The 27,930-nt window shown below is 42.2% G+C and overlaps 1 protein-coding gene and 2 long non-coding RNA genes across 9 annotated transcripts in view; all 3 read left to right on the top strand.

The window, feature by feature from the left end:
• The first annotated feature begins 20 nt into the window (after nucleotides 1-20).
• Nucleotides 21-9,824, top strand: LOC141765010 (dnaJ homolog subfamily A member 3, mitochondrial-like). 4 transcript variants are annotated; one of them, XM_074630810.1, is made up of 12 exons: nucleotides 21-285; nucleotides 2,261-2,397; nucleotides 3,995-4,078; nucleotides 4,150-4,362; nucleotides 4,581-4,733; nucleotides 5,708-5,855; nucleotides 5,986-6,050; nucleotides 6,137-6,265; nucleotides 6,728-6,843; nucleotides 8,202-8,296; nucleotides 8,388-8,550; nucleotides 8,717-8,952. In XM_074630810.1, exons 1-11 carry the CDS (start codon nucleotides 93-95, stop codon nucleotides 8,534-8,536), a joined length of 1,482 nt encoding a protein of 493 aa, XP_074486911.1. In that variant the 5' UTR covers nucleotides 21-92; the 3' UTR covers nucleotides 8,537-8,550; nucleotides 8,717-8,952. The 4 variants fall into 4 exon arrangements, with proteins under 4 accessions (XP_074486911.1, XP_074486912.1, XP_074486910.1 ...); XM_074630809.1 differs by lacking the exon at nucleotides 8,717-8,952 and adding an exon at nucleotides 8,969-9,824 and having other exon boundaries at nucleotides 22-285; XM_074630812.1 differs by lacking the exon at nucleotides 8,717-8,952 and adding an exon at nucleotides 8,969-9,824 and having other exon boundaries at nucleotides 23-285; nucleotides 8,391-8,550.
• Nucleotides 9,825-12,091: 2,267 nt separating this feature from the next.
• LOC141765008 (uncharacterized) overlaps nucleotides 12,092-27,930 on the top strand; it is a 34,444-nt gene continuing 18,605 nt past the window's right edge. The window contains exons 1-2 of the long non-coding RNA XR_012593347.1: nucleotides 12,092-12,293; nucleotides 13,021-13,289. This is a non-coding gene — a long non-coding RNA (uncharacterized LOC141765008). The remainder of the gene's footprint in view (nucleotides 12,294-13,020; nucleotides 13,290-27,930) is intronic.
• On the top strand, nucleotides 16,312-27,823 carry LOC141765009 (uncharacterized). Of its 4 annotated transcripts, XR_012593349.1 has the most exons (4): nucleotides 16,312-16,435; nucleotides 26,917-27,043; nucleotides 27,219-27,364; nucleotides 27,536-27,821. It is a non-coding gene; the product is annotated as an uncharacterized LOC141765009 (long non-coding RNA). The 4 variants fall into 4 exon arrangements; XR_012593351.1 differs by having other exon boundaries at nucleotides 26,917-26,978; nucleotides 27,219-27,823; XR_012593348.1 differs by having other exon boundaries at nucleotides 27,219-27,823.

The raw sequence follows: 27,930 nt of genomic DNA, 5'->3' as shown, positions 1-27,930 counted from the left end.
GAAGAACAAGTCCACATGGTTGGTCTGCTTCAGTACACAAACAACCCGCACATGCGCACACCGACCAGCTGACACCGGAAGTGACGTTAGAGATGGCGTCCTCCGCTGCCCGGCTGACTGCACGCTGGTTCTCTACCGGACACCGGAGCGGTCGTTTCCTCTCAGTCTCCTCCAGACATGCAGCAGGTTGTTCGGGTTCGGTATGGCAGACACACCGGGGAGGCTTGGCGGTCAGCCGGAGCTCCGGGACACCTGAGAATGACGTGACATTCAGAGGACAGACAGGTGAGGACAGGCTAACTTTTAGCATCACAACATGCTCAGTGGTTCTTACATCAGCAGTCCTCTGTCACCTGTTATATATATATATATATAACATAAACACAACACCGTGTGTTTTAATGCACCAACAGCGTCCTCCAGGCTGCAGAGAGTCTAACGTTACAGACACATACAGATAAAGGCTGGTTAGCTTTGGTACAACTAGTGTGATGTAACTGCTCTCTGTTAGTGTGACACTATTATGACATCACAGACAGTATGATGACATCACTGACAGTGTGATGACATCACTGACAGTATGATGACTCTTATACAGGCTGTTGAATATCTGCAAAATGCTTTTGTTGTAGTGCAAAGTACACTGCATGAGCTGAAGCTTGTTTTAAATGCAGATAAGACCAAACTTATGTTGTTTTCCAAAGCAAAGTGTATAGGTTACAAAATGTTCCTGTGCTTACTTACAATACTTAAGTGTTTTTATTACGCAAAAACATTGTGGACAGTATTCACTGAGTTCACAGGACCTCTTTGTGCTCTCTGTCCCAAAAGCTCGGACACAAATTGGGGAAAGGGTTTTTGCATATTCTGCACCCTCAGCCTGGAATTTGCTCCAAAATGACCTAAAAATCAAGGAGCTGGCATCATTAAATATGTTTAAATCTAAAATAAAGGCTTTAGAAGCAGACTCTATGGCATGCCAATGTCTTTAGCTCCCTTGTTGTACAGCTGACTCCCAGAGAAGTTCCTTTTTGTCCTCCCATCTGTCTTTAGATAGTTCTCTTTTAATGCAAATTGTAGTGCTTTTAGTGTTTGTGAATTGTATTTTATCTCTATTTGTGTCGATGTGTCTGCAACCTTGTGTTCTTGCTGACCGTCTTGGCCAGCTGGTCTCCCTTGGAAAAGAGGTTCTTAATCTCAATGGGACTAACCGGGTTAAATAAAAAAAAAATTGAAAATGACATCACTGACAGTATGATGACATCATCACTAGCAGTATGATGACATCACTGACAGTACGATGACATCATCACTAACAGTATGATGACATCAGAATGATGTAAAACAAATCATAATATCAAATTTGACTGTAAAAAGGTCATTATACATTTTGAACATCACAAATGTAACGTTGCATTAATTGTAAACTTATTGATTATATATGGGACATTTTAAATTATATATATATTAAAATAACAAAAGTTACCTCCCAATTTCATTGGATTTTTTATGTGAATTTAAAATATATATATATATATATATATATATATATATATATATTAAGTCTCTAAAACTTATAAACACAGAAAAAAGTAATAAAACTGTCAAACTGTATTACTCTTTAAATAATAATGATAAACTTTAATGATAATCTTTATTTGTATAGCACCTTTCATACAAGACATGCAGCACAAAGTGTTTTACAATAAAGGAAATTAGACATGAAGTGAACAATAAAGACAGGGAAAATAAGATGGAAAAATAAATCACACTTAGATAAATAAAATATAATTAAATAGAATATGCATAACATAAGATGGAAAATAAAACACACTGAATAATAATAATATTCTAAATTTTTTTCATGTAGGACTTTTGTGTTAAATGGAGTAGTATTCAATTGATATTAGAGCAGTTTATCCATTTTAATGTGCTGTGAAAACACCCCAGTGATCCTGCTCACAGCATGGTACACTGCAGTGCAACAGCATCCTTTGTGCGTATTATAATGGTTAATATCTAGTGTCTGCTGACTGGAGTACAGTCAGGAACTTTATGTTTCTTGCTGGCATGTTATGGGTCCATAAATGATGTCCTGAGGGCCTAAATGCAATAACTGGACCATGTTGATGATTAACAGCGAGCTTCTTTATGCTTTTCTTGAAAAAAAACTCCTCATATTAAACATTGCAGAAGATCTGTATGTACATTTAGTACTTCCTGATCAAACAGTCTCCTTTTTGGATCTTTTCCTCTCTAGGCTGGAGATGTCCTCATGGCATCACCTGCCACTCTTTTCACACCAGCAGCAGGTCGGCCAACAAGCAGGACTTCTATGAAGTTTTGGGCGTCTCCCGCGCTGCGACACAGAAGGACATCAAGAAGGCTTACTACCAGGTCAGAGACACACTTTAGTTTAGATACCTTAAGAAAGATGTTTAAAACTCAAAGAGTGTTTCTCAAAGTTAAGGATGCTTCCTTGGTAGGACGGGTCCTTCCAATTCAGGGCCTAGAGACGAGGCAAGACTCTGCGCTGGTGTAGGGAAGAAATGGATGTGGTATTTTTTTTTAAACTTTATTCAGAACAATTATATTACAATGATTTTCCTCATTCCTCAAAACGATATACACATATTCAAAACATGTAGGCCTATTAACAATGAATAAAATCAACAGGGATTTGGACAATTATTATTTATTAACATACAAAACATGCAATTAATATTCTCTCCTCAAAGCCACCAGACTCCATAGAAAAACAGAGTCATTTTACCTCGACGATTGTAAAACACACTTCATTCAAACTCGACAGAAACAAAATAGAACTCATCAAAACCGTCTTGGTCACCAGCTCTGGTTTGGTCGAAATAAACCCTTAATCCACCGAGTTAGATGTGAAAAGAAACAGCCCTTATGCTCTTCTCCAAACCACCAGACTCTATTGAAAAACAGTAATTTCACCTCGCCGATTGTAAAACACACTTCATTCAAATGAAACTCATCACAACCGTCTTGGTTAGTCTTTTCACTGTTCCAACAATAAACTCTTAATTAATTCACCACGTTAGATGTGTAAAGAAACAGCCGTTAAGCTACCAGACTCCATAGAAAAAACAGTAATTTTACCTCACTGATTGTAAAACACCCTGCAAACTCAACACAAACAAAATAACACTCATGAAACCCTGCTTAGTTAGTCTTTCCACTGTTCCAGCAACCGTTAACTCTGGTTTGGTCAAAGTAAACCCTTAATTCACCACGTTAGATGTGAAAAGAAACAGCTGTTATGCTACCAGACTCCATAGAAAAAAAACCAGTAATTTTGCCTCGCCGATTGTACAAAAACAAAAACAAAAACTTCAAACTCAACAGAAACAAAATAAAACTGACCAAACCCGTCTTAGTTAGTCTTTCCACTGTTCCAACAACCTTTAGCTCTGGTTTGGTCAAAATAAACCCTTAATTAATTCACTGAGTTAGATGTGAAAATTTGCCAGCTCTACACGCTGTTTCTTCCCGCTGTCTCTCTCTGCCGTTTGTGTGCTAATGTTACTGGGTTAGCTCGCTGAGTGAGTCTGTCGCTGAGCAACGAATAAACTTTTGAATTAGGTTATAAGATCTAATATGAGTATAAGATTCAGCAACTGGATTGCCAATTTCTCGCCTCAAATCTGTTCAGAAACAGATTTTGGCGGACTTCTGAGGTGAAATATCTGAAAGTTTACTAGTGTATTTTCAGTCTGGGGACAGGAAATGCATCGTGTGCATAGGATTTTGGGCGTTTTAGGAGCGCGGAGGATACACATCCTTAAGAATTGTCTGAATGAAAGGACTCAGTCCTCGGTATGATTTGTGGAACAGTCCTTCGGCGGGATTCAGTGACGTAGCGTCCTTGAAATTCAGCCATTGAAGGATCCTTCCTGGACTTTGAGAAACACCCAGAGTTTCTCATTCTCTGCCTTCATCTTTCTTCTTACTGTTTGTGTCTCTCCAGTTGGCTAAGAAGTACCACCCGGACACCAACCCAGATGACCCAGATTCCAAAGAGAAGTTTGCCAAGCTGGCTGAAGCCTACGAGGTACAAAGTTAGAGATAAAGTGCATCATCAAATTGTGTTATTCAAGCTCACTCATTGTTGTTTGTGTGAAGGTGCTGAGTGACGAGGTGAAGAGGAAGCAGTATGAGACATACGGAGCGGCAGGCTTCGACCCGAGCCGTGCTGGGTCAGCGGGCCAGCAGCAGTATTACCGGGCCGGGAGCACCAACATAAACCCCGAGGAGCTCTTCAGGAAGATCTTTGGAGAGTTTACTGGAGGAATGGGCTTCGGAGACATCAACAACATGTTCGAACAAAGGCCCGAGGTAAACCCTAACCCTACATGAAGGTCTTTTATTCAGCTACTCAAACCTTTTCAGCGTTATGTAAATTTAAGAATTAGTTAAACATGCGTGCATTAACTGTGACGGGTCATTGAGGTGTGAATGTCAGCCGTTTCATTGTAAAGTTTCATCTTGAATTTCCCTCGGGATCAATAAAGTTATTATCTATCTATCTAAGAATCATTTTTGTCTTTCCACAGTTTGTGATGGAGCTGACGTTTACAGAGGCAGCGAAGGGCGCCAACAAGGAGCTGAATGTGAACATTGATGACGCCTGTCCGCGGTGTGACGGGAAGGGAAACGAGCCGGGCACCAAAGTGTCTCAGTGTAACTACTGCAACGGTACAGGCATGGTGAGTCTCAGACCGACAGGTGGCAGCAGGGTCTTTGACTAGGCTTGTCGCGGTAGTCGCTGCTACCGGTGTTACCCGGTGGTCGGGCACACACCGATTACATTACGTACCCACCGTACCCACCGTACCCACCGTCGTTTTGCTTTTTTTTATAGAAATAAAACCCATTTAGTTAATTTTGGTGTATCAGCATGTTATCGACAGATAGTCAGACGACGGACCCTATAAACTGACAGTGAATGCATCTGCTCCGTAAGGAGTCTCAGCTCAGAGTAGCAGGAGTCATATTTCACACGCAGGACGAGAGAGAGTTAACAGACGAGACGATGGCGAAGGATTTGATGTCGAAGTGAAAAGCAAATGCGCCTATTTGGCAATATTTCTGATTTAAACCCAATACTATAAGGGAGCAATAATGGTATTGAGGCAATCGCCACGAAGAGGACGTAGTGGTCACAGCCGGTGTACGTGGCGCAGCGGTGCCAGGTAACGTTAGACCTCTGCAGCCTCGCAGCAAAAGCTCTACCGGAGAGACCAGACACACCGCCACCCAACGCTAAAAATCAAAGTAAGCGCGCTACACATATTGATCGTCATCTTTTCTTGTAAAAGGTCCATAGTAATCGGTAACACCGGTGTTGTAACAAGTTTATAAACTGGTGGGAAAATTTCCTCACCATCGCATCCTTATCTTTAACCTGTGGAGATATCTACAAACTCTTTAATCTGTCCTTTAGTTTCCTGTCATCCCTGCAAACCCCACCCTGGAAGTTCCTGTACTTTCAGAAAGTACCCATCAACTAGGGCTTTTTAGGGGGATCAAATGTCCCCAGAACTTAATTTAGACCCTGGTCCCTGAGGTCAAAATTTGAGTTCCTCAATTGTTCCTAGGTCCTGGAGAAAGTTCCTGCAGTTGAAAAAGGAGTTTAGTCAGCCGTTAAACATGATATCACTGTCTGTGTCGCCTCCTGCAGGAGTCCATCAACACGGGTCCTTTTATGATGCGCTCCACCTGTCGACGCTGCGGTGGGAAGGGGTCGATCATCAACACGCCCTGCGCTCTGTGCCGAGGTTCAGGACAGACCAAGAAGAGGCAGACGGTCACTGTACCGGTACCGGCTGGTAGGTTTCACATTCACACATCTGTTTCAGAATAGATAGTCCGTTTATTTCATCTTGTGCCAAATTGTGAATTTATGTTTTGTGAGATTTGGAAAATGTTGTAATATTTTTTTGTGACCTTTTCTCACAGGAGTGGAAAATGGTCAGACAGTGCGCATGTCAGTGGGGACAAGAGAGATCCTGATTACATTCAGGGTGAGTATTTTTAGTATTTAAGGGCTTATTGATTTGTAGCAGCGTGTTGGAGTCCGATGTGTTTTATCTGAAATGTCTCGCTGCAGGTCCAGAGAAGTCCGGTGTTCAGACGTGATGGATTCGACCTCCACTCGGACGTGTTGATCTCTGTAGCTCAGGCCGTCTTGGGGGGCACCGCCACAGCACCGGGCCTCTATCAGACCATCAGCATCATGGTGAGGAACAAGGACAATATACAGCATCACTCCATCTCCCCATCAGAGTTGGGACTGTTCTTCCTACTCTGAATACACCGCCAAACTGATATTTCTTCTTTTAGAAGAGTCAAGTGTGAGTTAATTTCATGCTGAATTAGGACCAGTCTCCTTTCATTCAATATTCCTGAATGAAAGTCAGACCTGGCAGTAGACATAAATCCGTGGGCGGGCATTCACTTTCTGTGAGCGAAGCGTAATCATAATAGGCAGTACCGGTACGTGAGTGTATTGATATAAGCACATCCTCCCGATCCAGGGCTGGCTTAAGGCCATGTAGAAAAATGATGTCGCTTTTTTGCCATGTAATACTCACATCCGGTGTGAAAGGTTTCATGACAAAAACAGTCAAATACGTTTCATTACAGAGTTTCAGTAGAGCAAATTTCTGTCTGTCTGTTTGAAAGTCATCTGTGTTTTCAGATTCCTGCCAGCTGTCAGGCCGATCAGGTGATCCGGCTGGAGGGAAAAGGCATCCGGAGGATGAACAGCTACAGCTACGGAGATCACTACGTACACATCAAGATCAGAGTGCCAAAGTAAGACCCACATAGATGTGTCAGTGTTGTTATTAGATAGATAGATAGATAGATGGATAGATAGATGGATAGATGGATAGATGGATAGATGGATAGATGGATAGATGGATAGATGGATAGATAGATAGATAGATAGATAGATGGATAGATGGATAGATGGATAGATGGATAGATGGATAGATGGATAGATAGATAGATAGATAGATAGATGGATAGATGGATAGATTAATAAAATATCACAATACCAGAAATCTAGTAGTCGATACTAATACCAGTGAAATTCCACGATCCTTGATACCAATTTGACACCACAGTAAAAAACAACAGTAAAACAATAAATCCCATGTTGTTCAACATCCACTCCTTTATTACCGTTGTCAAACTGTTTTTTGTGAGGAAGTTAAACAGCTCATAATTCTCTCTAATATCTATTTTATATTGCTGTGAAAACATCTCTTTCAAACATCTGGATTTATTCAAGTGTTTCACCAAAAACTACATTTTACGAGATTACATTTGAACACATCATGATAACATTAGAATTGACCTTCACACAATACTCCTTTTTACAGAATAGAGCCTGAACTGAACTGAACAGAACATCATAACATAAATTAATGGCACCTCCCGTGTTGAAATCAGCAAATAAGCAGCGCAGTCCTGCACGGAGCTAACAGCTAACGTTAACTAGCTCTCTTCCTGTTGATTTCAACTCAGATTTTTTTTATTCTTCACAATGCAGCATTATCAGGGAAAATATAAGGTGCATCCTTTGGACGCGTTGATAGTGAGTTTACTGCATCCGGAATACTTTTTCTATCGTTCCCGGGACGATGGGATGCGGTTAGTCTTGAGCCCTGACGGTACCTACAGTACTGTAGAAAAATGAGTACCGTCACGTGTTCAGAATTTTGGCATCGACTTGGTACCGGTTCTAGTGACATCCCTAAAGACAATTGTTTTGGCAAATCACGACAATAAATGACTGTTATTAGTTCCAGTTATTGCAGTAACAAAATAATAACAACTGAATTATTAGCATTTTTAAATCAAATCTGATTCATTCATTGTGGATTTAAAAAATATTTTTGTTAAATTAAAACTTGTCTTAGGTTTGTCTTCACACCGTCATCTCCTTCTGTCTGTTCTCTTCATTTTAAACACTCTTTTCACTTTATTTAAGTATTTATTTTTATTGTAAATGTCTATTTTATGTTTTCTTTTCTCTTTCGTTATATATTTTTTCTCTTCCTCTGATAAATCTGTTTCTGACATCCTTACACTGTGAAGTGGTTAAATAGTTAAACAGGATTCAGTGTGTGTCATTAAACGGTGTGTCTGGTCTGGTGTTCCTGCAGGAAGTTGACTCGTCGGCAGCGCTCTCTGCTGCTGACTTACGCTGAAGACGAGACGGATGTTCAGGGGATGGTCAACGGTGTCCAGCCTTCTGCAGGTCAGTGTTCCTTCAGTAAATACATCAGTCCAGTCCAGAGACACACAGCGATGTCAGTAGTTGAGCTGATGCAGTGTGTGTTTGTGTCCAGCAGGGGGCAGCAAATCCTCAGGTTCTGCTGAGAAGACGACCAGCTCAGAGGAAGAACAGAACCAGAACCAGAACCAGCAGCAGCAGCAGCAGCAGCAGCAGCAGGAAGAGGAAGGCTTCTTCTCCAAGATAAAGAAAATGTTCAGCTGACACTCCGGCTGCAGGTGGGACCTTCAAACAGTCACAGAACATCTGACTTCTGACTAATGTTCTATAAGCTCGGATACACTTTCGACATTTATTTTGATTAATTCATAAATTTTTATTTCAGATTAATGACTAGAACAACTTGACACACAGTGCTGAGCTGCATCTCAAATTAATCTTCAGGTTCACAGCTTTCAGCTGATGTACACCACTTCTATGTGACGTCTACTGTTGACCTGCTATCTCCCCCTAAAGACCGCCTGCACCCCCCTAAAAAAGACAAAAACGGCTCTATGATAAAGAGGGCTGGAGTGGAAAAGGTTAACAGACTTTCTTTCGTGGATGTGTAAACCTCTCAGAGCTGGTGGGGGGACTCTATGAGAAACAGCTCCAGTTATGTGTCAGACTTTAACTCGCCCTCTCTTCTCTCTCCAGGTAGAAACCCACAGTAAACACGGTGAATGAAGAAAAGAAATCCACTGACGGGGCCTCCATGCTGTCCAGAGAGAGGCGGAGTGGTATTTGTGTTGACACAGTCACACATTGTTGAGGCTGCGGTCGGCAAACAGACCACGTAGACGCCAGGTCCACCCACACACCCACCGACAGACAGACAGACAGGTGCTGAGCTCAGGAACTCAACAACAGCTGGAGGAGAAACAAGGTGGCGACCACAGAGGACAACTGTGGTACAGCTCTCATCCCTGCTTCATGTGAACCTGCACTGCTCATCAGAGACAGTAACTCTCTATTAAATAAAACCACGTGAAAAGAGAGGACGACCACCCACAACACTCGAATGACTTTATCGTCGACGCCGACATTTCAACTTAGTTTTTCCAAGGCACAAATGTTGGTGATTCTCCTATGCAGTCACCCTCTCTCTAAATAGGACACTGCACCTACGATTTTAGTGTTTCAGTCACCTCACAACTTAGTTAAAAGAATGAAACAGACACAGGATGCTTTTCATTATGCTAACGTATCTCCTCGCTTCCCTCACTCACGTCTTCCAGCGAGGATGTGAGAGAGAGACGTGAGGAGCCGAAGCTGCCAAATGAGAAATCTCCCATTCCCTAGTGTCAGTTGCTTCAAACTGTGTGCCATCATTTATACGTCATTTATACGTCACGCCACTTGATAAAATGTAGAATACACCTGTGTTTCCTCGCTCTAAGCTCCTCCAGTAGCCTCCTCTCTCCTCGTCTCCATGAGGTGTATTTAAAGGCAGGGTGGGCGATCTTTAGAAACCAGCAAGAATACACTAGATTTTTAAAAATGATCCAGGTGGGGGGAAAAAAACAGCCCAGTGTTGCCAACTCCTATCCAATGAAAGCAGCACTAGCTCCAAAAGTCCCTAAATCATACTTGCCAACCTTGAGACCTAAAAAATACGGAGGTTCCCTCAGAAAAATTTGAGTTTCAGAGACTTTGTTTCCTGCATTCTGGTGACTTATAAAGAATTAAAATAACAAACTAATAAGGAAACTGCAAAAGCATTTTTATGTTAAACTTTTAATTTTACTTTTAATTCTCAAGAAAGAAAAATAATTACTTATTGTATTTATTCCAGTCCTGCCACAGCCACAGATACTGGATGTTTTCTTTTCTTTTTTTGTCAGAGCATTTGATTGATTGCTTGCTGTCGTGACTTAATGAGAATTTCAACTAATATAACAAAAAATCTTTCCAAAATCTTTACCAACCCTGCCTTTAAGGGATTGGAAGATCCTCCATGATGGCGGAGGAGGACACGAGGAGAGAGGACGCGAGGAAGCACAAGTTAGCGTAATGAAAAGCAGAATAGTAATTGGCAAAGCAACAAAGTTGTAAAGACGGTTTAGTTTTTTTAATCAATCCTGAGACTCACTTGATGTTAAAACTTCCACAGCACACTGAACACCCAGTTCTGTGAAATGCATTGGGAGAATATTCTAATATTATAGCAAGAAATAAAAGAGACCTATAGATGTACTCGGTATGATTTGTTGTTCTGTGTGGCAACAAAACTGTAATTTAATAAAATGCTGAAGCAAATCATCTTCAACTTTCATTCTTTCATTTTTTTTTTTTAACTAAGCTTTAACGTGTGTGTTGTAATACTAAAAGTCAACAGTAGATGGTGGTGTGAGTCTGGATTTGTCCTTGTTCAGTGCTGTACAACCTCCACTATGTGTCTTCATCCTCCCTCTTCATCCCCGTGTGCAGCGTCTGAACAGAAGCTGAAGGTCACAGAGGTCACTCTTCAGACGGGGTTTTCCAGCTGTGGTCAGACTCAAAGTGGTCAGTCTTCCCCAAACAGGACATGTTGTTGTGACCTGATGTGAAGTCTCAGTTACATGTAGAACAGACAGCTGGCTGTGTTTCATCCCCACGCTATAGTTTATGTTATGTGCTTTCTTATTCCTTTCCTCGCTGAGGAGACAGAAGTAGGAGTAATCGTCACGTCGTCTTGTATGTTTTATTTGTATTTTACAGCAGACTAACAAAGCAGTTCAGGATGGTTATGGTGAGGTTGACTCAAGGAGCTTCTCATTTCTCAATTTGTACAGCCTCCATTCCTCTCCTTGCCTCCTCTCCTCACGTCTTAGTCCCTCCCACCTGAGATGTGAGCGGAGGAAGTGGGGAGGAGGAGAGAGGAGTCAAGTTCAACAGGCATTTAACAAAATGAGACATCGTTGACTCGGATCCGTCATTTTAAAGTCAGTTAAATGTGGAGTGTGGCTCAGCTGTCAATTGTTTTGTTATGCTGCTGTATTTTATGTATTCACAACACGGCACAATGTGACCAGAATGTGTCATGCCTCTTTTATACGTCACAGGTCCATCCTAGCTCTTCCAGATGCATTAATTTTTTTATAGTTTTCATCACTTGTTCTTACTTAATGTCCTTCCTTATAAAATGATAAATGTATCTGTTCTCTTAATACGTGCAGAGTTTCATCCATTCTCTATATATATGATATAAAATAATATTAATATAATAATATTCATTTTTTACATTTTGCTTTTTTAAATTTCTATAATATTTTTAAAATATTCAAGACAAAACATTTTTTTAAAACAGGGATTTTCATGACTTTCTCTACACCCTGACTCACAATAAATACTTCAGGAGAAACGGTCTTCACCTTGTTTTTCTTGATCTTGAGGGTCACCTATCTGGGTGACCCAACCTGTCATCCATGTGTTCACTTGCTAACTTCTGTTTCCATGGCTTTGAATAAAACTATTACTATGGTATTTGTGCAGTGTCGCGGTATGTAAATACTATGAATGATTTGTAAACAAAAACATAATTTTAATATGGTGTAAAGTAATATATATATGAAACATCTGCATTTGAAATAATGTCATATTGTAATTGAATCAGCTCAATTTTGAAGAAAAGTGGTATTTGGACCCATAAAAAGCTGCATAAATTGTATTAAATCATATTATTTAGTAATTATTTTTTATGTCAAAATGCGTAATAACACATATATATTTATCAAGCAGTGCACTGCAACATTTCATTGCTGGGACTTAAAAAAAAGTTTTTTCCAGTCTACTAGCCCTCAGGGAATAACTGAGGCTCACACTCCAGCCAGCACGTGGCGCTAACACACCTTTAACGACCGCTGCCACCCGCCATTAAAACACACGAAGAAGAAGAAGATGATTGACAGCTGTGATTGACAGCCGCTCTGAGTGAAGTCGTCGCAGCCGGATGCTCGAGAGGAGACCTAACTATAACTTTCTATAACCGCCACTAGTCTGAGTGAGTCAGTTTGATCATAAATGTAGTTCTAGAGATGTTATTAGTTGTTAGTTGTTGTGTTTCTAGCCAAACAGCTAACGTCGTGCTAACGTAGCAGCTAGGTAACTAACGGTAACGAGCTGCGGCCGTGCTCGGCTCCTGATTGGCTCAGGCGGGTGTGTGGGCGGGACAACTGACTTTTCTTTTTTAAATACTTTATTACAATATATTCACATTTTCACATTTGTCATTACAATCCTGAAAAAATATTTTACAGTATAAAAATAATATTTAAAAAAAATATAAATTGTACAACAAATAAAATGTAAGGAAAGGAAAAGATGAATAAAAATAAAATAAAAAACAAACAAAAAACATTCGGGGTCTGTTAAACAGTTGAAATAAATTTAAAATTTTAGAATTTTTGAGTTTTAAGTTATCAATCATGATCTAATATGTTTTAAAATCAGTATCTTTAAAAGTAAAAAAGGAGGGTATTCTTTTAAGCCATATAATTTTATGTATGTAATATTTAGCTAGGATAATAATCAAATTAATTATGTAAATCTCATCTGCTGAAAGACTGGGATTGTTGACAGTGAGTAATATCTCAATCTTTGTTAGTATGATGTTTTTTGAGAGATTCTTCTGTAAATGAAACCAAAAAGAATTAGCATGAAAACAATCTACAAACACGTGTTCAATAGATGATCAAATAGAATGACTTTCACTTCTCACTACTGCGCAGACTCTGGCTTCAAGTGACATCAAATTCTGAAGATGGCAGCTCCTGTGTCCGGGATATTGTGGCTTCACTCTTGTACAGCGGGAGCAACAGGAGACACGTCGTCCATCTTTAGATCCAGTTTATGGTCCTAACATAGAGGGAACTTTATGAAGACGACTCCCTGAAACAATGAAACCCTGCTCTGTTCTCCAACATGGCCTGTCCCTCTACTATGAAGCACATTGGATACTCTCACTTCCTGCCTGGCAGTTTGGACCCAGAACCAGCAGGTAACCTGGAGCTCATGCTCACAAACATTTCTTTATTCCAGTAGTGTGAATGTTGACAGTATGCTTAATGAAATGAGCACAAATGTTATCAGGTTAGCATGCTAAACTCCATGTGTTCACTCTGCTGATTTGTTGCGAGCAGCTCTCTTCCGCCGGTAAAAGACATTTGGTGTAGCTGTATTGTTGTCTTGGTGGAAACAGCAGGGATTATGAACACTGTACAGCGCCAAAAACAGGTTGAGATAACAAAAAGGTGTGAAGGTGTGAGATAGGGATGCACTGATACCGATACCAGTATCGGGTAACGGGTCCGATACTGTGCTCATGTACTCGTAATCGCAAAACGGCTCCTATTACAACGGCACCGATACCACTTTACGGCAGTGTGACGTTAATCTCTCTTCACCATCTTTCGGGTCCTATCGCACACGCTCACGCTCCACCTCCCCGACGGTGAAGGCGAGACGGGCCGGTGGTGCGCCCGACCCCGCTGGGCCGGGATCCCGCCTCAGCCGGCGCGCGCCGACCCTCACTTTCATTGTGCCACGGGGTTTTACTTTCACCCTCTGACTCATGTGTGCGTTAGACTCCTTGGTCCGTGATTCAAGACGGTTCGGGCGGATTGCCGACATCGCAGACCCCTGGCGCCTTTTACGTGGGCCGAGCCCCGCCCTGGGGCACGACGCGGTTGGGGCGCACTGAGGACAGTCCGCCCTGGTGACAGTCCGCCCTGGTGACACTTTGGCCACGGCCACAGGAAGCACCTTCGCCACGAGCCTTTCCAAGCCGACTTAGAGCCGGTCGCGGCGCACCGCCTCGTATGCGGGACTCCCCAGCCTGCCATGTGTCGCTCACATCCTCCAGCTGGCTGTTAACGAGGCTCTTTGGCACAAAGAAGTACTCGTATCGGTACTCGGTATCGGCGAGTACCCAAATGTTAGTACTTGTACTTGTACTCGGTCTGAAAAAAGTGATATCGGTGCATCCCTAGTGTGAGAGAATTGTGACCCACGGAGGAAACCGGGAGAGGGCGATGAAAAACGCGAGTCTCCCAAGAAAATCAGGAAGGTTGGCAAGAATGAGAATAGCTGCTCTAAGACACATTTGACTTTTATTTAATTGAATGCATGCTCCTCTGAGGGTACAGGTGACCTTTGACCTTTTTGGGCTGATGAAACCCAAAACAAAGATCGACACTAAGTTAAAAACAAGTTCCTGAAAAGCTGACAGCCAGGAGGTCTGGGAGGCTTTCACTCAACAGCTCGCCATTCAAATCCAGAGCTGTACATTATGTTAAATGTTGAATGGGACCTTTACAACATGATGGAGTGACACATTTAGTCCCAGCCAGACTGACTCTACCAACGTTTATAAAAGCTAATTAAATGTTGGACAGAACTTAAAGACTTTACTTTGACCTCGTCTGGCGGTCATAAAGGCAAGGACCCCGTATAGACCCTCGGCTATACAAACAGATAAAAGCTTTCGTCTGCCAATCACGCGTGACTGACAGCTGGTTGCTGGGAGTAACTGGGAACAGTGGGAAGGCATCATGGGGAGTGACTACAGTACAAACACCTTCTCACGGGGCTGCACACTAAGGTCAAAAGCTGAGTGTGTTCTCTTGTGTTACTGTTGCAGGCTGATGGGTAATTATATTTTGACCTCAAGAATGGCATCTGTGTGGACAGAAAGGCAGCGACTGTTTGTGACAGGAAGCATTAGAGAGGATGAATGTATGGACGTCTCACAGCTGGTGACAGGGAGAGATTTAGTGCCCTCCATGCATCCTGCACCTGGTTCACCGGGATTATTCAGCCTGTCCGCTGGGAACAGGGGGGTGTTTTATGTGGAGAGCACCTAAGCCTGGGATTTGTCCATGTTCCCACTGGCTTCTCCGGGTCTTGAGGAGGACACTTGAGGTTATAGATGGGGCCTAAAGCTCCTCATCCCTGGAAGGAAGTGAGGCGCAGGGGCTGAGACCTGGATGGTGAATAATCCTTTTATATAGTGGATCGCCCACAAACCAGAAACTTTATGTGGATGTACAGAACACAAATCATCAGGGTTTTATCTCTGAGCTCCGACAGTAGACGCTGACTTGGTCCTCAGTGGTTCATCTACAGAGTCTTACTGCACAGTTCACGAGTTAGGGGGTTTGACCAGCCCGTTCAGAGCGTCAAATATTGACGGTATCTGTCATGTGTGTGTGTGAATGAGTTCATTTACATTTAAAGATTTGTTCAGTCATGTGCTGAGCATCTCCAGCTCAATCCCTAAAGCCATTTGATGCTTTACTGTCTTTTAAAAGTGGCCTCTGAGCTCTGTTGTTTTAACCCCCTGAGACCTGACTGACTTTACTGTCTGTCAGAGGGTCTAGTAGGTTCAGTTTTAAGGCTAGTGAAGCTACAGATATCATATGAAACTAGAAAACCTAAGGAATCCATTGTCACCAATCTATGGCATGCTACCATGTTGGGAAGGAGGATAAATAACGCTCCAAAGTTGGGCTAAATATTAGCGAGGAAAAACTGTCATGGCCATTTTCAAAGGGGCCCCTTGACCTCTGACCTCAAGATATGTGAATGAAAATGGGTTCTATGGGTACCCACGAGTCTCCCCTTTACAAACATGCCCACTTTATGATAATCACATGCAGTTATTTAGCTTTTTTTGTGGTCCCTAAACAGTCTTGGAATTACATAAATTGGGTATCACTGTAAAGCTGCGACTCTTGTGGCTCCAAAGAGCCCAACTGTATTTATGTGTGATGATGTTGAGCAACTGAGCAGCATCTCAAATTAATCTCCAGGTTTCCAGCTTTCAGATGATGTACACCACTTCTATGTGACATCTACTGTTGACCTGCTATCTCCCCCTAAAGACCCCTGCACCCCCCTAAAAGAGACAAAAACGGGTCTATTGTGGGTTATTATTATTTGTTAATCTCTACAGTATGCTATATAATCATGGTGTGCTATAGATGGTTCTGTTCGTTTCTCTGTTCTAATATTATACCTTCCATCACTGTAATGCTAAAGGACTCTTCAGCAGGATGGACGCTTGCCTCGATGGATCTAGATCCTGGCTCCTCCTCTTCCTCGCCACAAGGCCCACGTGTCCTCGCAGAGAACCTCATAATTAAGGTCTGATCTCTTAACCTCCTCATCTGTTCTACATGTGATTTCTCAGGATAAACGTGTCAGCTCTTAAATTCTATAAAAGGATCTGACTTATTAAAACTTGAGTCATCTCTAGAGAATGAACAGCACAGAGAGGCAAGAGTGAGTAATCCCAATCAGATTAGCCAGTGATTCATTCTGTGACCACAGCCTCCAAACTCACATGTCTCTGGACCAACGGGTATTGGCATCCAGGGACTGGAGGCCTTAATCACAGGGGATACATGTGCACCGAGCAGCGGGCCAACGGAGAGATATTTCACTGCTGATCCAGTAACCATCATTCAGCTGCACTGTGTGTGTGTGTGAGGCTGAAGGGTAACACTGGTTCCAGCCTGTTTCCCATTTCCCCTCAATCAGAAGAACCTCAGGTCCAATTTCACCCTCCCCTTCCTTCCACCCCACATCCTCCACTAATTAGGGCTCCAGATCGCTGCCACATGCATGTGGGCCGACACCGCCGTGTGTGTGTGTGTGTGTGTGTGCGTGTGTTGTGTGTATTTACGTCCATCTCAGGGGTCAAGGAGATGTTCCTCTCCTCACCTACTATTAAAAGGTTGACCCCAGATTCAGTATCAGATTACCAGATTGCCAAATGATTCCCATATGGTGGTTCCATATCAATCCAGAGCTGACTGGCTGATGTACTGGTTTGGCCCCAGTCCCTCCAGCTCTCACCCAGCTTCAGAAACACAGTGACACACTCAGAGCACACTAACGGATGACCTCATGCCTGGTAATGTTTTTCAGATTTGTAACGCTGTTCACTTTCAAACCCAGCGACCACTTTGCCCTGCCTGCAAAAACACACGTTTGTAAGGTTTTGGGTTTGATTTATAGTCCTGCTGGGAGAGAAGAAATATCACGGTGAAAACCCGTAGTTGGATAATTATTCCATAAAACCAGCGGCCCCTTTGAGCTGACAGTCTCTGGGAGACCATCCGTTTAGCCAAAAAACAAAATGTGCTGAAATGGTTTGGAGCTGGAGCGTTGCAGCTGTGTGTGTAATGTACTGTACGTTCATTTCATCCAGCGTTTCATACCTGGAATTTATTCTAAATTAGGGCTATCAATCGATTAAAATAGTTAATCACGATTAATCGCAAATTACTCACACATTTTTTTATCTCTTCAAAATGTACCTTAAAGGGAGATTTATCAAGTATACACGTGTGACTACGTCCGGTTTTCAAAATAAGATGTTAACAAAGGGAACTGTATATACAAAATACATATAGGGAAATAAAATTAATAAAGTATAAAACTGTCCCTTATAAATTAAAAAGAAAATACCACTAATATGTGAGAGAAATGTCTTTATTCTTTGATTTTTGGGATGCTGGAAAAAAGATTTAATAAATAGTTCCTGATAATGACTTCAGGACATCTCTGACTACATACATGCTGAAAATCAAACATTTCTACTGTATTAATTTAGATATTTTCTAAAGTAAAAGTCCCTAAAAGTGTATGATTCAACTTTTTTCCCGTGGTCTAGTGTTAAAAACGTTAACAAAAATCGCAATAAATCGTAATATTGAATCGCAATACTTAAAAATCACAATATAAATATATCAAATTGGCACCCAAGTATCGTGATAACTAACCATGATTATATCCGTTGTGGATTAAACCAGTGTTGGTGTACTCTGTGGAGAGTGTTCTGAAGTTCATGTAGTCATTGTATACTGGGCTGGAGACGCATGCTGTCACATGTGAATGTGTTGGCTTCATACTTATTTAAATGCATACGCATGTGCATGTATGTTTTTACATGCACCTCTGCATGTGTCAGGATCTTATCATCATCAGGCTCTCGGTCCCTGAGAGAAGCCGACCGGACTGCACACTAAATCATTCAGTGAAGGAAAGTCTCTCCCACCCACTCGCTCCCCCGACCAGGCTCCTCTGGTGGGTTTTGTCGGCCTCACGGCAAACAAACCCCCCGCTATAAATCACACAGTTTTAGCAGCATGGTCAGCAACAAGCACAGCATGGAGTATTATTACTAACTGCAGCCACTTATGGTAAATCTGACTGCTGTTTAAAGGCGGAAGGACTGAGTGTGTGTGTGTGTGTGTGTTTGAAGAAGAAATAAAGCAGAGGGAACAGTTGAAATTTCAGTATTGTTCCATGTAGAGCAGCGACTAAATGGACTTTTAAAGAACATTTTAGTAAATACACTCATTTGCCTTCTTGTCTGGAGTTAGATGAGTAGATTAATACCTTTCTCTGTATAGTAATATGAAGCCACAGCCGGTTTGCTTAGCTTAGCATAAAGACTGAAAACAGGGGGAAATAGCCAAAGGTAACAAAATCCACCTATCAGCTGCTCGAAAACAGAGACAACATCCAGGTCTTAGAAGTGAAGCCAATGCTGAAGTGCCTTAAACCTGTATTCTTTCTAACAGCCAGCAGGGGGCGACTCCTCTGGTTGCAAAAGAAGTCTGATTGTATAGAAGTCTATGAGAAAATGAGTCTACTTCTCTCTTGATTTATTACCTCAGTAAACATTGTAAACATGAGTTAATGGTCTCAATAGCTAGTTTCAAGTCTTCTTCAATACAGCATGATGTTCATTTAGTAAATTATGGTCCCATTTAGAGTCAAATAGATCATAAAGCAGGGGATGCTTTAGGGCGTGGCTACCTTGTGATTGACAGGTCGCTACCACGGTGTTGTTCGGTCTGGGAGTTGTGCATGTTTTTGACTTACAACTTTAACCCTTTCACAGTGTGTTTTCACTTCATCAACGTTAATTAAAACCTTTTTGGTCGCCTAAAAATGCCTTATTCAGCGTTCGGTTGTACTTAGCTCCACTCTCTTGTGTCACTTCTGGTTGCACAAAACCAAGATGTGGATGGCCCAAAAACCAAGATGGCGAAGGCAAAAAACCAAGATCGTGACGGCCAAAAACCAAGACGGGGATGGCCCAAAAACCGAAATGGCCAAAAACCAAGATGGTGGCTAAAATGCGAAACTTGAGTCTACAAAACTGTAGTCCACAAACCAATGGGTGACGTCACATTGACTACGTCTACTTCTTGTACAGTCTATAGTCTAAACTTGCTAATTTACACGTTATATCTTGTTTTTTTAATCCATACAAAAAAGAGTGTGTAAATCCAGCGTTTATGCTAAGCTAAAGCTAACCTTCTCCTGGCTGCAGCTCATATCTTCTAATATCATCTAACTCTCAGCAAGAAAGCAAATAATATTTCAAAATGTCAAAACAATTGTTTTGTCAACTAGTAATGTTCAATAATTTGGGAATACCTTTTTTTTTTTTAAATGAAAACTGTGTAGCCTTTCAGCTTTGTGTAATAACTTAAATCACAGATGATGCAGCTTTGTGTACTGTGTTTTTATTCACAAATACACTCCAGCCAATCAAAACTGAGGATTCCCCATAGCCACGATGCTATTTATGCTTTATTAATGTGAAACTCGATAAGCTGTCAGAATGCCTCAACAAGTAAGATCATCTTGTTTATTGCTCTGGCTGCATTAAGAATATCTAGATAGACGCTGTAGTCACAGTATCTCAGAGCTGCCAGAGAAAAGAAAAGACCGAGAGCAGAGAGAGTTAGCTGACCGGCGGGTGGGTCTGTTTGATTTATCACCGCTGCAGCGAGCCAGAGCTGTTCTGTTGGGTCAGGAACGCAACCCAACCCGGCTGATTGTTCCCATGCTGCAGGTGTGGTTCTGGTCCAATCTGCTTCTCAACATTTATTTAACCTTTATTTAACCAGGACAGTCAATTAAGAACTAATTATTTATAATGACAGTCTGGCAAGAAGCGTTGGGGGAGAAAATGGGACAAAGAAAATAGACAAAAGGAAAACAGTCAACTGAAGGATTTTGAGACAGAAAATATGATTACAGCCAAGAGAAATGAAAGAAAGAAAGAGAAGCTGGTGGTCATTTTACTGAGAGATAGATGCTCCTTTGAATGTATTCAATAGGATACTTGATGGTTGGGAGGAAAATTAAATTGTCCACTCTGAGTTTTTCTTCTTGACTTATTTGAAACTCATTTATTGCGAGCGGTGAAGTGAAACGGAGAGGAACCGAGGGAGTGTTTAACTCTGTGGGACTCTGGCAGGAAGGTGAAGTAAACCTTGAAGCATTTCTGTCTGGATTTGAGCGCTCTGAGACGCAGATATTCATGATTTAAATAAAGCCTCGTCTCCAGCAGTCCCCATCATAAGTGGGTGGAAAAATCACATAAGAACTGGGCGTCTGAATCACTTCATTTAATAATGCAGCTTGGTCGCACGAAAAGGCGTATGAATGAAACGATAATGTAAAAGCAGAAAGAACGCCTTTCTTGCTTTTGGCGTGTCATTTCTACACCATGTAGATCCACGTGAATATGCTACGCTCAGAGCTAGTGACGGAGAATAAAAAGAGAGAGAGACTGCTGATGATAGAGGGAGGGGAGGTGGATGGGTCCAACAAACACAGGACTTTAACCAGGAGACCGCTGTTTAGTTTTGTCAGTTACGTTAGGGACATTTGTGACGTGTTTTCGGTAGTTATGTTCCGTTGTTTCCGTACGTATTGTACTTAGTTTACGTACTTATTTTGAGCCCAACCATGATGTTTTTCCTAAACCTAGGCATGTAATTTTCACGCCTCGGTGAGGCAAAACATGATACTGATACACTATTCTCTGGTGGAAAGGCGGGTCTATTACACGCTTTGGCGTGATATCGGGTTGAATAGTGTTATGTTGATGGAACAGAAAAACAGCCTGAAACTAGCGCCCCTTTGTGGAATCAAGAATTGGTTTTGACTCAAGAATCGATTTTTAATTAAATCCTGATATCCGATAAGAATTTAAATCGATTTGTGAGATTTGCAAAAATTCCCACTTCTTGTTCCCGTGGTTTCCAGGCAACCAGACAAGTGCTGTACCTGCTGTACTTTTGTCCTGTCAGCTGTTGAACTGTGTCACTTTTAGGGTCTATTAATTGGTGAAAAAGTCAATTAAGTCTAAAGAAAAGTGGGATTTGACCAAGAGATGGCTGGTTGAACATGAACCACTTGGAAAACGTTGCACAGGTAAATGAATGATTAACCTGAACAGGAAGTCTTGAGCTTGGATTTGGACATTAGAAATTGAATGCGTTCTCAGTCGGGCTGCCCCCTGAAAGTTGAATCATCGTCAACTTGAAATTCTTGAAGTTTTTTTAGAGGCTAGATCTATGAAGAACTTTATGCACAAACACATTAGTTGCATAGACATGTATGGTGATGACAAAAAAGCAAAAAAAAGTCACACCCAAGCATGGTAAACGAGGCGGGGTCTGTGGTTCAACACGGGTTGGGTGGTTTGCCAGTCGTGCCAGGAGCCCCGGACCTCATTTGATGTTAATGTGGTCAAAATCATCACTGAAACTCAGGCCATGGATTTTCTGATTGTCAGATCGTCTATATGAAGAAAAAAAAAAAGGACGAATAGTCAAATCTTGTATTGAACAGCCAAATCTTTGAGTCAAATCCAAAAATTCCTTTTTTGTTATAGCCCTAGTTCGGAAACACTCTCTGGATAAATAAAAGCCAGGAAAAAGTCTCATGTTTTCAAGAAAAGAAAGTCTTCTCTATTTCAGTAGCTCCATCTTTCTGCTTTGGGCTTCCCTCCATTTATCCATCTAGTGATAATTACTGGACTCAGACAGAAGCAATGTGCCAGTCTAACCAGCGCTTTGCGGCCTCGCATCCAGAACGGATGGGAATCTTCCTCACTTTGCCCCCGCTTTGTCTTTAATTACAGGAACACACAAGCGCAAAGAGCTCCGGCTCTGTAATTACTTGGAATGGAAATAGAGTCACTTTGTGTTATTCAGACGAGATTATTTAAGACAAAGGTGTCAGAATGCCCAGTAGAAAATAAAGTCCTCTCTTACTTTCTCATTTTGGTATCTGAACTCTGTCATTTGGCGGTCGGGCGTGTATAAATGTTTAAGTTGCTGAAAGGGTCACGAGTTTAACTTGTCAACATGGAAGTGTCCAGCGTCTCATGTATAATGTTGGTATTGAGATGTCCCTTTAGGTTTCTAAATGTTCTCAAAATGTTCTCTCTTCAGCGCTCTGTTTCCTCAACAAAATACCATAATATATGGGATCTTATAGGGGTATTTTCTTCTTTTTCTGTTGCCAAATGGGAGGTCAGAGGTAAACATCACCTGCCGAAAATTGTGGTGACTGACTAACTGAATGAAGTTGAAGACACTTTGTGGTTGATGGTCTGAATAATTCTTCATTTTGAATAAACCCAGCGTTCGGGGGGGCGTGGGAACCATACTAGCTTTACGGGGCAATGTGGCCTTGAACAACCTTGTAACCCTCAACATGACCTTCTTACCTCTGACTCGTTGTGTCCTGAGTCGTCGTACATCATGGGTTGTAGTTACTGGGAAAAATGAACCTCGCCAACACACATCAGTCACGTCCAGAGGCGCCAGCAGTTTTATCACTAAATGAATGTGTATATGAACCTTAAAACAATATTTTAAATAAACTCAGTATTTTTTCCAACATGTTATATAGCCTCCAGAATAGTATCAATGTTTTAAAAATGGTCGTTGTTTCCCTTTAACTCAAAAACCCAGAAATATGGCCTATTTAATAGGCTACATAGTTATGTTGTGGGCTTTTTTTGTAATATTTCGAAATTATATTAAAGGGACTGTTTGTAACTTCTTACACGTATAAATCATTGCGGGTTGGTGTCCCATGCACGCTCACGTGTGGCTACGCTGTTCAGACTCAGACTCCAACACAAACTACATGGAAGCACCAAAACCTCTTGGTTGTATCTAGTGAAGCCCGTCTGTTAAACAGTGTTGGCTGCAGTCGGAGGACGCGGGGGAGACCGTAGCTTTGGTCTCGAGGGCCGGAGTCTCTGCTGTACTCTGCTCCTCTGCCTGCTTGCCTTCACTCACACACCGCATTCGTTCTCGCTCGCACAGCTCGCTCCACCTCACGTGCATGCGCGCACACTACACACTGCAGAAGAGTTAGTTTAGATCTGAGAATATCTAGTGGACGTTTGTGCAGAAATAACTGCTGCAGCTCCTCCAGACCAACAGAGGTTTTCCGTGTCTTGTGAAGTGACGGGGCTCCGCAGCGAGTAGCGTTATCGTCTCCGACCAAACCTCGGAGATCCCCTGTTCCCTCCAACAGCGGTCGGGAGGCTGAGGCAGGAAAAGCCAACACTAGGATCAGCATTGATTCATGGAGAGACCTTGGTCTGGTCAGCTAACATTACTGCCAAGCAGGTGAAATATAGAGTGATATTGTGGTTTTAGCTGACGTGTGTCGCCTCACTGTGTTGAACGATGCTCGTTCATGTCTATGTAGAGCGAGCACAAGTGCGAGCAACAGGAAGCTGACTTTCGTTGACTTAACGGCCACAGGTGTCGCTGTTAACAAGCAATTTCTGATTCTTACATAGAGTCCCTTTAAAATGGTATTAAAAAAATAGCAAATGTTTGGATTTCTTTTTCTTCCTTCATTTTGGGAGCCTCTATGAATGGATGGTGCCCCTTGCATTTGCCTAAACCGTCTATGCCTATAGCGCTGGCTCTGCACCTACCACACGACAGGATGTCAGTTAATGCTGTAACAAAGTCAACTTCTTGGTATGTTGGAGGCTTAATGGCGAGTCAGCCTCCTCCTCTGCCTTCCGTGACCATAATGTTTAGACTGTGGTGCAACTACCAGTCCTCTATTGCCTCTTTAGTCACTATGGCATAGAAAACACAAACACTCTGAGCTCTTGTGGTTTTAGTGTTTATCATTCGGTGTGTGTGTGTGTGAGCACTCTAAATGTCACTGGTGTAAATGGAGGGTGTGAGTGTTTCTTCCCTGTGTGATCAAAGTGTGTGTCTATAGCAGCAGTATGAGTGGAGGTTAAGAGGGTCCTGCTCTCTCTCTCTCCCCTCCTGTCAGCTTTACAGCAGACGCCTGCCTTAATCTCGGCTCTGTGGAGCGCTCGGTGCAGCTTTTGTTTGGGTGAAATGTAAACAGATGTTGACACGGCGGTGTAAACACAACTGGACTGGCTGTCCAGAGGGGGTCGAGTCAGAGAGGAGAGACTGCAGCCGCTCCACTTCAAACTGACAGTGTCTTTTACTAGAAGGACTATCCTACTTTACATTTACAGTTACACACATTCACACCTGGAGCTACTGGGCTACTGCTCCACTGGACCAGTTGGGGGTTAAGTGCCTTGCTCAAAGGCAACCTGATAGATAGACGCACACTCATTCATTTTCCATCTGGTATAAAAAGTCAAACTCTTTTGTCTGCCTTGACTTGGGACTTGACTCGGGACTTGTCTGTCTTGACTTGGGTCTTGACTTGGGACTTGTTGGTCTTGACTTGGGTCTTGACTTGGGACTTGTTGGTCTTGACTTGGGACTTCCTCCGTCTTGACTTGGGTCTTGACTTGGGACTTGACTTGGGACTTGTCGGTCTTGACTTGGGTCTTGACTTGGGTCTTGACTTGGGACTTGTTGGTCTTGACTTGGGACTTCCTCCGTCTTGACTTGGGTCTTGACTTGGGACTTGACTTGGGACTTGTCGGTCTTGACTTGGGACTTCCTCCGTCTTGACTTGGGGCTTGACGGGTCTTGACTTGGGACTTGTCCGTCTTGACTTGGTTCTTGACTTATGACTTGACTTGGGACTTGTCGGTTTTGACTTGGGTCTTGAGTTGGGACTTGTCGGTCTTGACTTGAGATTTTACTTGGGACTTTTCAGTCTTTACTTGGGACTTGTTGGCCTTGAATTGGGACCTGACTTGAGACTTGTCGGTCTTTACTTGGGACTTAACTTGGGGCTCGTCAGCCTTGACTTGTTTTAGGACTTGTCAGTCCTGACTTGGGACTTGTCTTGGGACTTGAGGGCTACTGTACTACTGCTTCACTGGACCAGCTGGGGGTTAAGTGCCTTGCTCAAAGGCATTCTGATAGACGAGGCAGTCTTTTTTTTGGTATAAAAAGTCAAACTGTCCTCTAAAACTGTTTCATTATTTCTTAGAACAGAAGTTGGTAGCGTGTTGCTCTGCAGAGCACACCAAGTCAAAAGAAAATCAACACTGACTGCTCACTGTTTCCTTCTTCTGGCTTTTACAGTTGTGGAAAGTGGAGCAGTAAAAACCCAGAGAGTACTGTAATGAGTGCGGTACTGATGATGTGGAAATAAGCAACCAAGAGTCTGGATTCTGTTCCAAGTGGATAAAATAAGCAGTTAGTTACAGAATACCTTTTTTTGGCTGCAGCCACAAAGTTGGTATTTAACAGTGTTTCTTCATCATGGAACAAAACTGTTTCCTCTGTTGTTGGCTCAAGACATTCATAACATGTTGTTGTTTATTGTAGCATCATACACAATGGAGGATTGTTGAAGTTGGGTTTATTTAAATGCCTTTTGGTGCAACATGAATAAATGTCAAGCATTCGTCTTTTTTTTTTTACATCCATTGTATTGCTATAATTACCACATCGGTGAGACCATGATGGAGACGAGTAGTAGCTTCTATCTAATGCCAATGTCTTCTTAAAGGGACAGTGTGTAAGATTTAGTGCCATCTAGTGGTGTGGTTGCAGATTGCTATCGCCATCTTGGTTTTTGGCTGTTGCCATCTTGGTATTTACATCGCCATCTTGGTTTTTAGCCATCACCATATTGGTTTTTAGCCATCACCATATTGGTATTTGGTCATCGCCATATTGGTTTTTAGCCGTCGCTATCATTGTTTTTAGCCATCGCCATCTTGGTATTTGGCCGTCACTATCTTGGTATTTAGTTGTCACTATCTTGGTTTTTGCCGTCACCATCTTGGTCAAAAAGATAACAATTAACTTTGATGAAGTGAAAACAAACCTGTGAAAGAGTTAAAGTTGTAAGACAAAAACAACGACAACTCCCAGACCGAACAACGCCGTGGTAGCGACCTGTCAATCACAAGGTAGCCCCGCCCTAAAGCATCCCCTGCTTTATGATCTATTTGACTCTAAATGGGACCATCATTTACTAAATGAACATCATGCTGTATTGAAGAAGACTTGAAACTAGCGATTGAGACCATTAACTCATGTTTAGAATGTTTACTGAGGTAATAAATCAAGTGAGAAGTAGGGTCATTTTCTCAAAGACTTCTATACAATCAGACTTCTTTAAGCAACCAGAGGAGTCGCCCCCTGCTGGCTGTTAGAAAGAATGCAGGTTTAAGGCACTTCAGCATTGACTTGGTACCAAGGATGGAGTGGTTCTATTGGTACCAGCCACAACTTTTGCTAATGGAGACGCTAAAATAACCGTTCTAATGTGTAACGAACTGGACTGCTTGGTGGAAACGTGCCATTTGTCTGCCTCTCTGTCTCTCTCTGGTTCTCCACTGGACTCCCACACTCGGCGCTCCCTCTCCCCAGGCTTGGGTCAGTCCTGTTGGGCTGTGAGGTTCCAGACGTGCAGCCGGTCTTGACCGGAAAAGGTGAACTCAGAGCAGCGCTATGTCAGCAGGGGGAGGAAGAAGCTTGCGTCTGTCGTGTGCTTTATGTGAGCAATGTGTGTGCTTTTGTGTGTATTATCAACACATAATGACAACTAATGACCCTTTACGTGCACGAAGCATGGAGAACCTAATTAGCTGCAGTGTGAGTTTGCATGTGTTTAAATAACACAAGATGTGTCTGGAAACGCTGCTCATACTGCTGTGATTCTGTGTTGGCAGGAGAGACGGGGCCTGTGGTGGAGGGGAGGGGGAGGCGGTCGGGGAATAAGCTCTGAAACCTGGCCCAACATTTCAACATTTCTTCATCGCCTCTGCCGCTCTGTTTTGGGGCTTGTTAAGTGAAACAGAAGAAGGTGGAGCTGGGGGTAAGAAAAGAGAGGGAAGCAGACAGAGTGAGTGGGAGTGAATGAGTGACCGGTTGAGTAACGGAGTGAGATGAGATGAGGGAGAGAGGGAGAGAGTGAGAGAGGGAGAGCAGGCTTGTGTTGTAGTGTTGCGCTGGAGCTGATTACAACATCAGTCTCCATTTCCTCCAGAACAGAACAGAACAGAGCAGAGAGAAAACACTCAAACATCAGAACAAGAGTTCAGGTTGCAGCCAGGCATCTATGTATATATCTGATTATATGCATACATTTAGAAAGTAGTAACAGAATACTTGGTGTTGTTTAGTTAAAATAAAAAAAATAAGCAAGTGTTCTGGTAAATCCTTTATTTATTAACTAGTATAGACTTATTTCTACTTTTTCTCTCACTGAGAGTTATACAAGAGGATAAATTTGATGATACTTAAAGGGAGATTTGTCAAATATGTAATACGCAATATCAACATGGGGGTGGGCAAATATGCTGCTTTATGCAAATGTATGTATATATTTATTATTGGATATCAATTAACAACACAAAACAATGACAAATTGTAACAAATCAT

This window comes from Sebastes fasciatus, chromosome 3 (assembly GCF_043250625.1).
Source record: "Sebastes fasciatus isolate fSebFas1 chromosome 3, fSebFas1.pri, whole genome shotgun sequence".
In the NCBI taxonomy this organism is placed as follows: domain Eukaryota; kingdom Metazoa; phylum Chordata; class Actinopteri; order Perciformes; family Sebastidae; genus Sebastes; species Sebastes fasciatus.
This window is presented reverse-complemented; position numbering and strand designations above follow the sequence as displayed.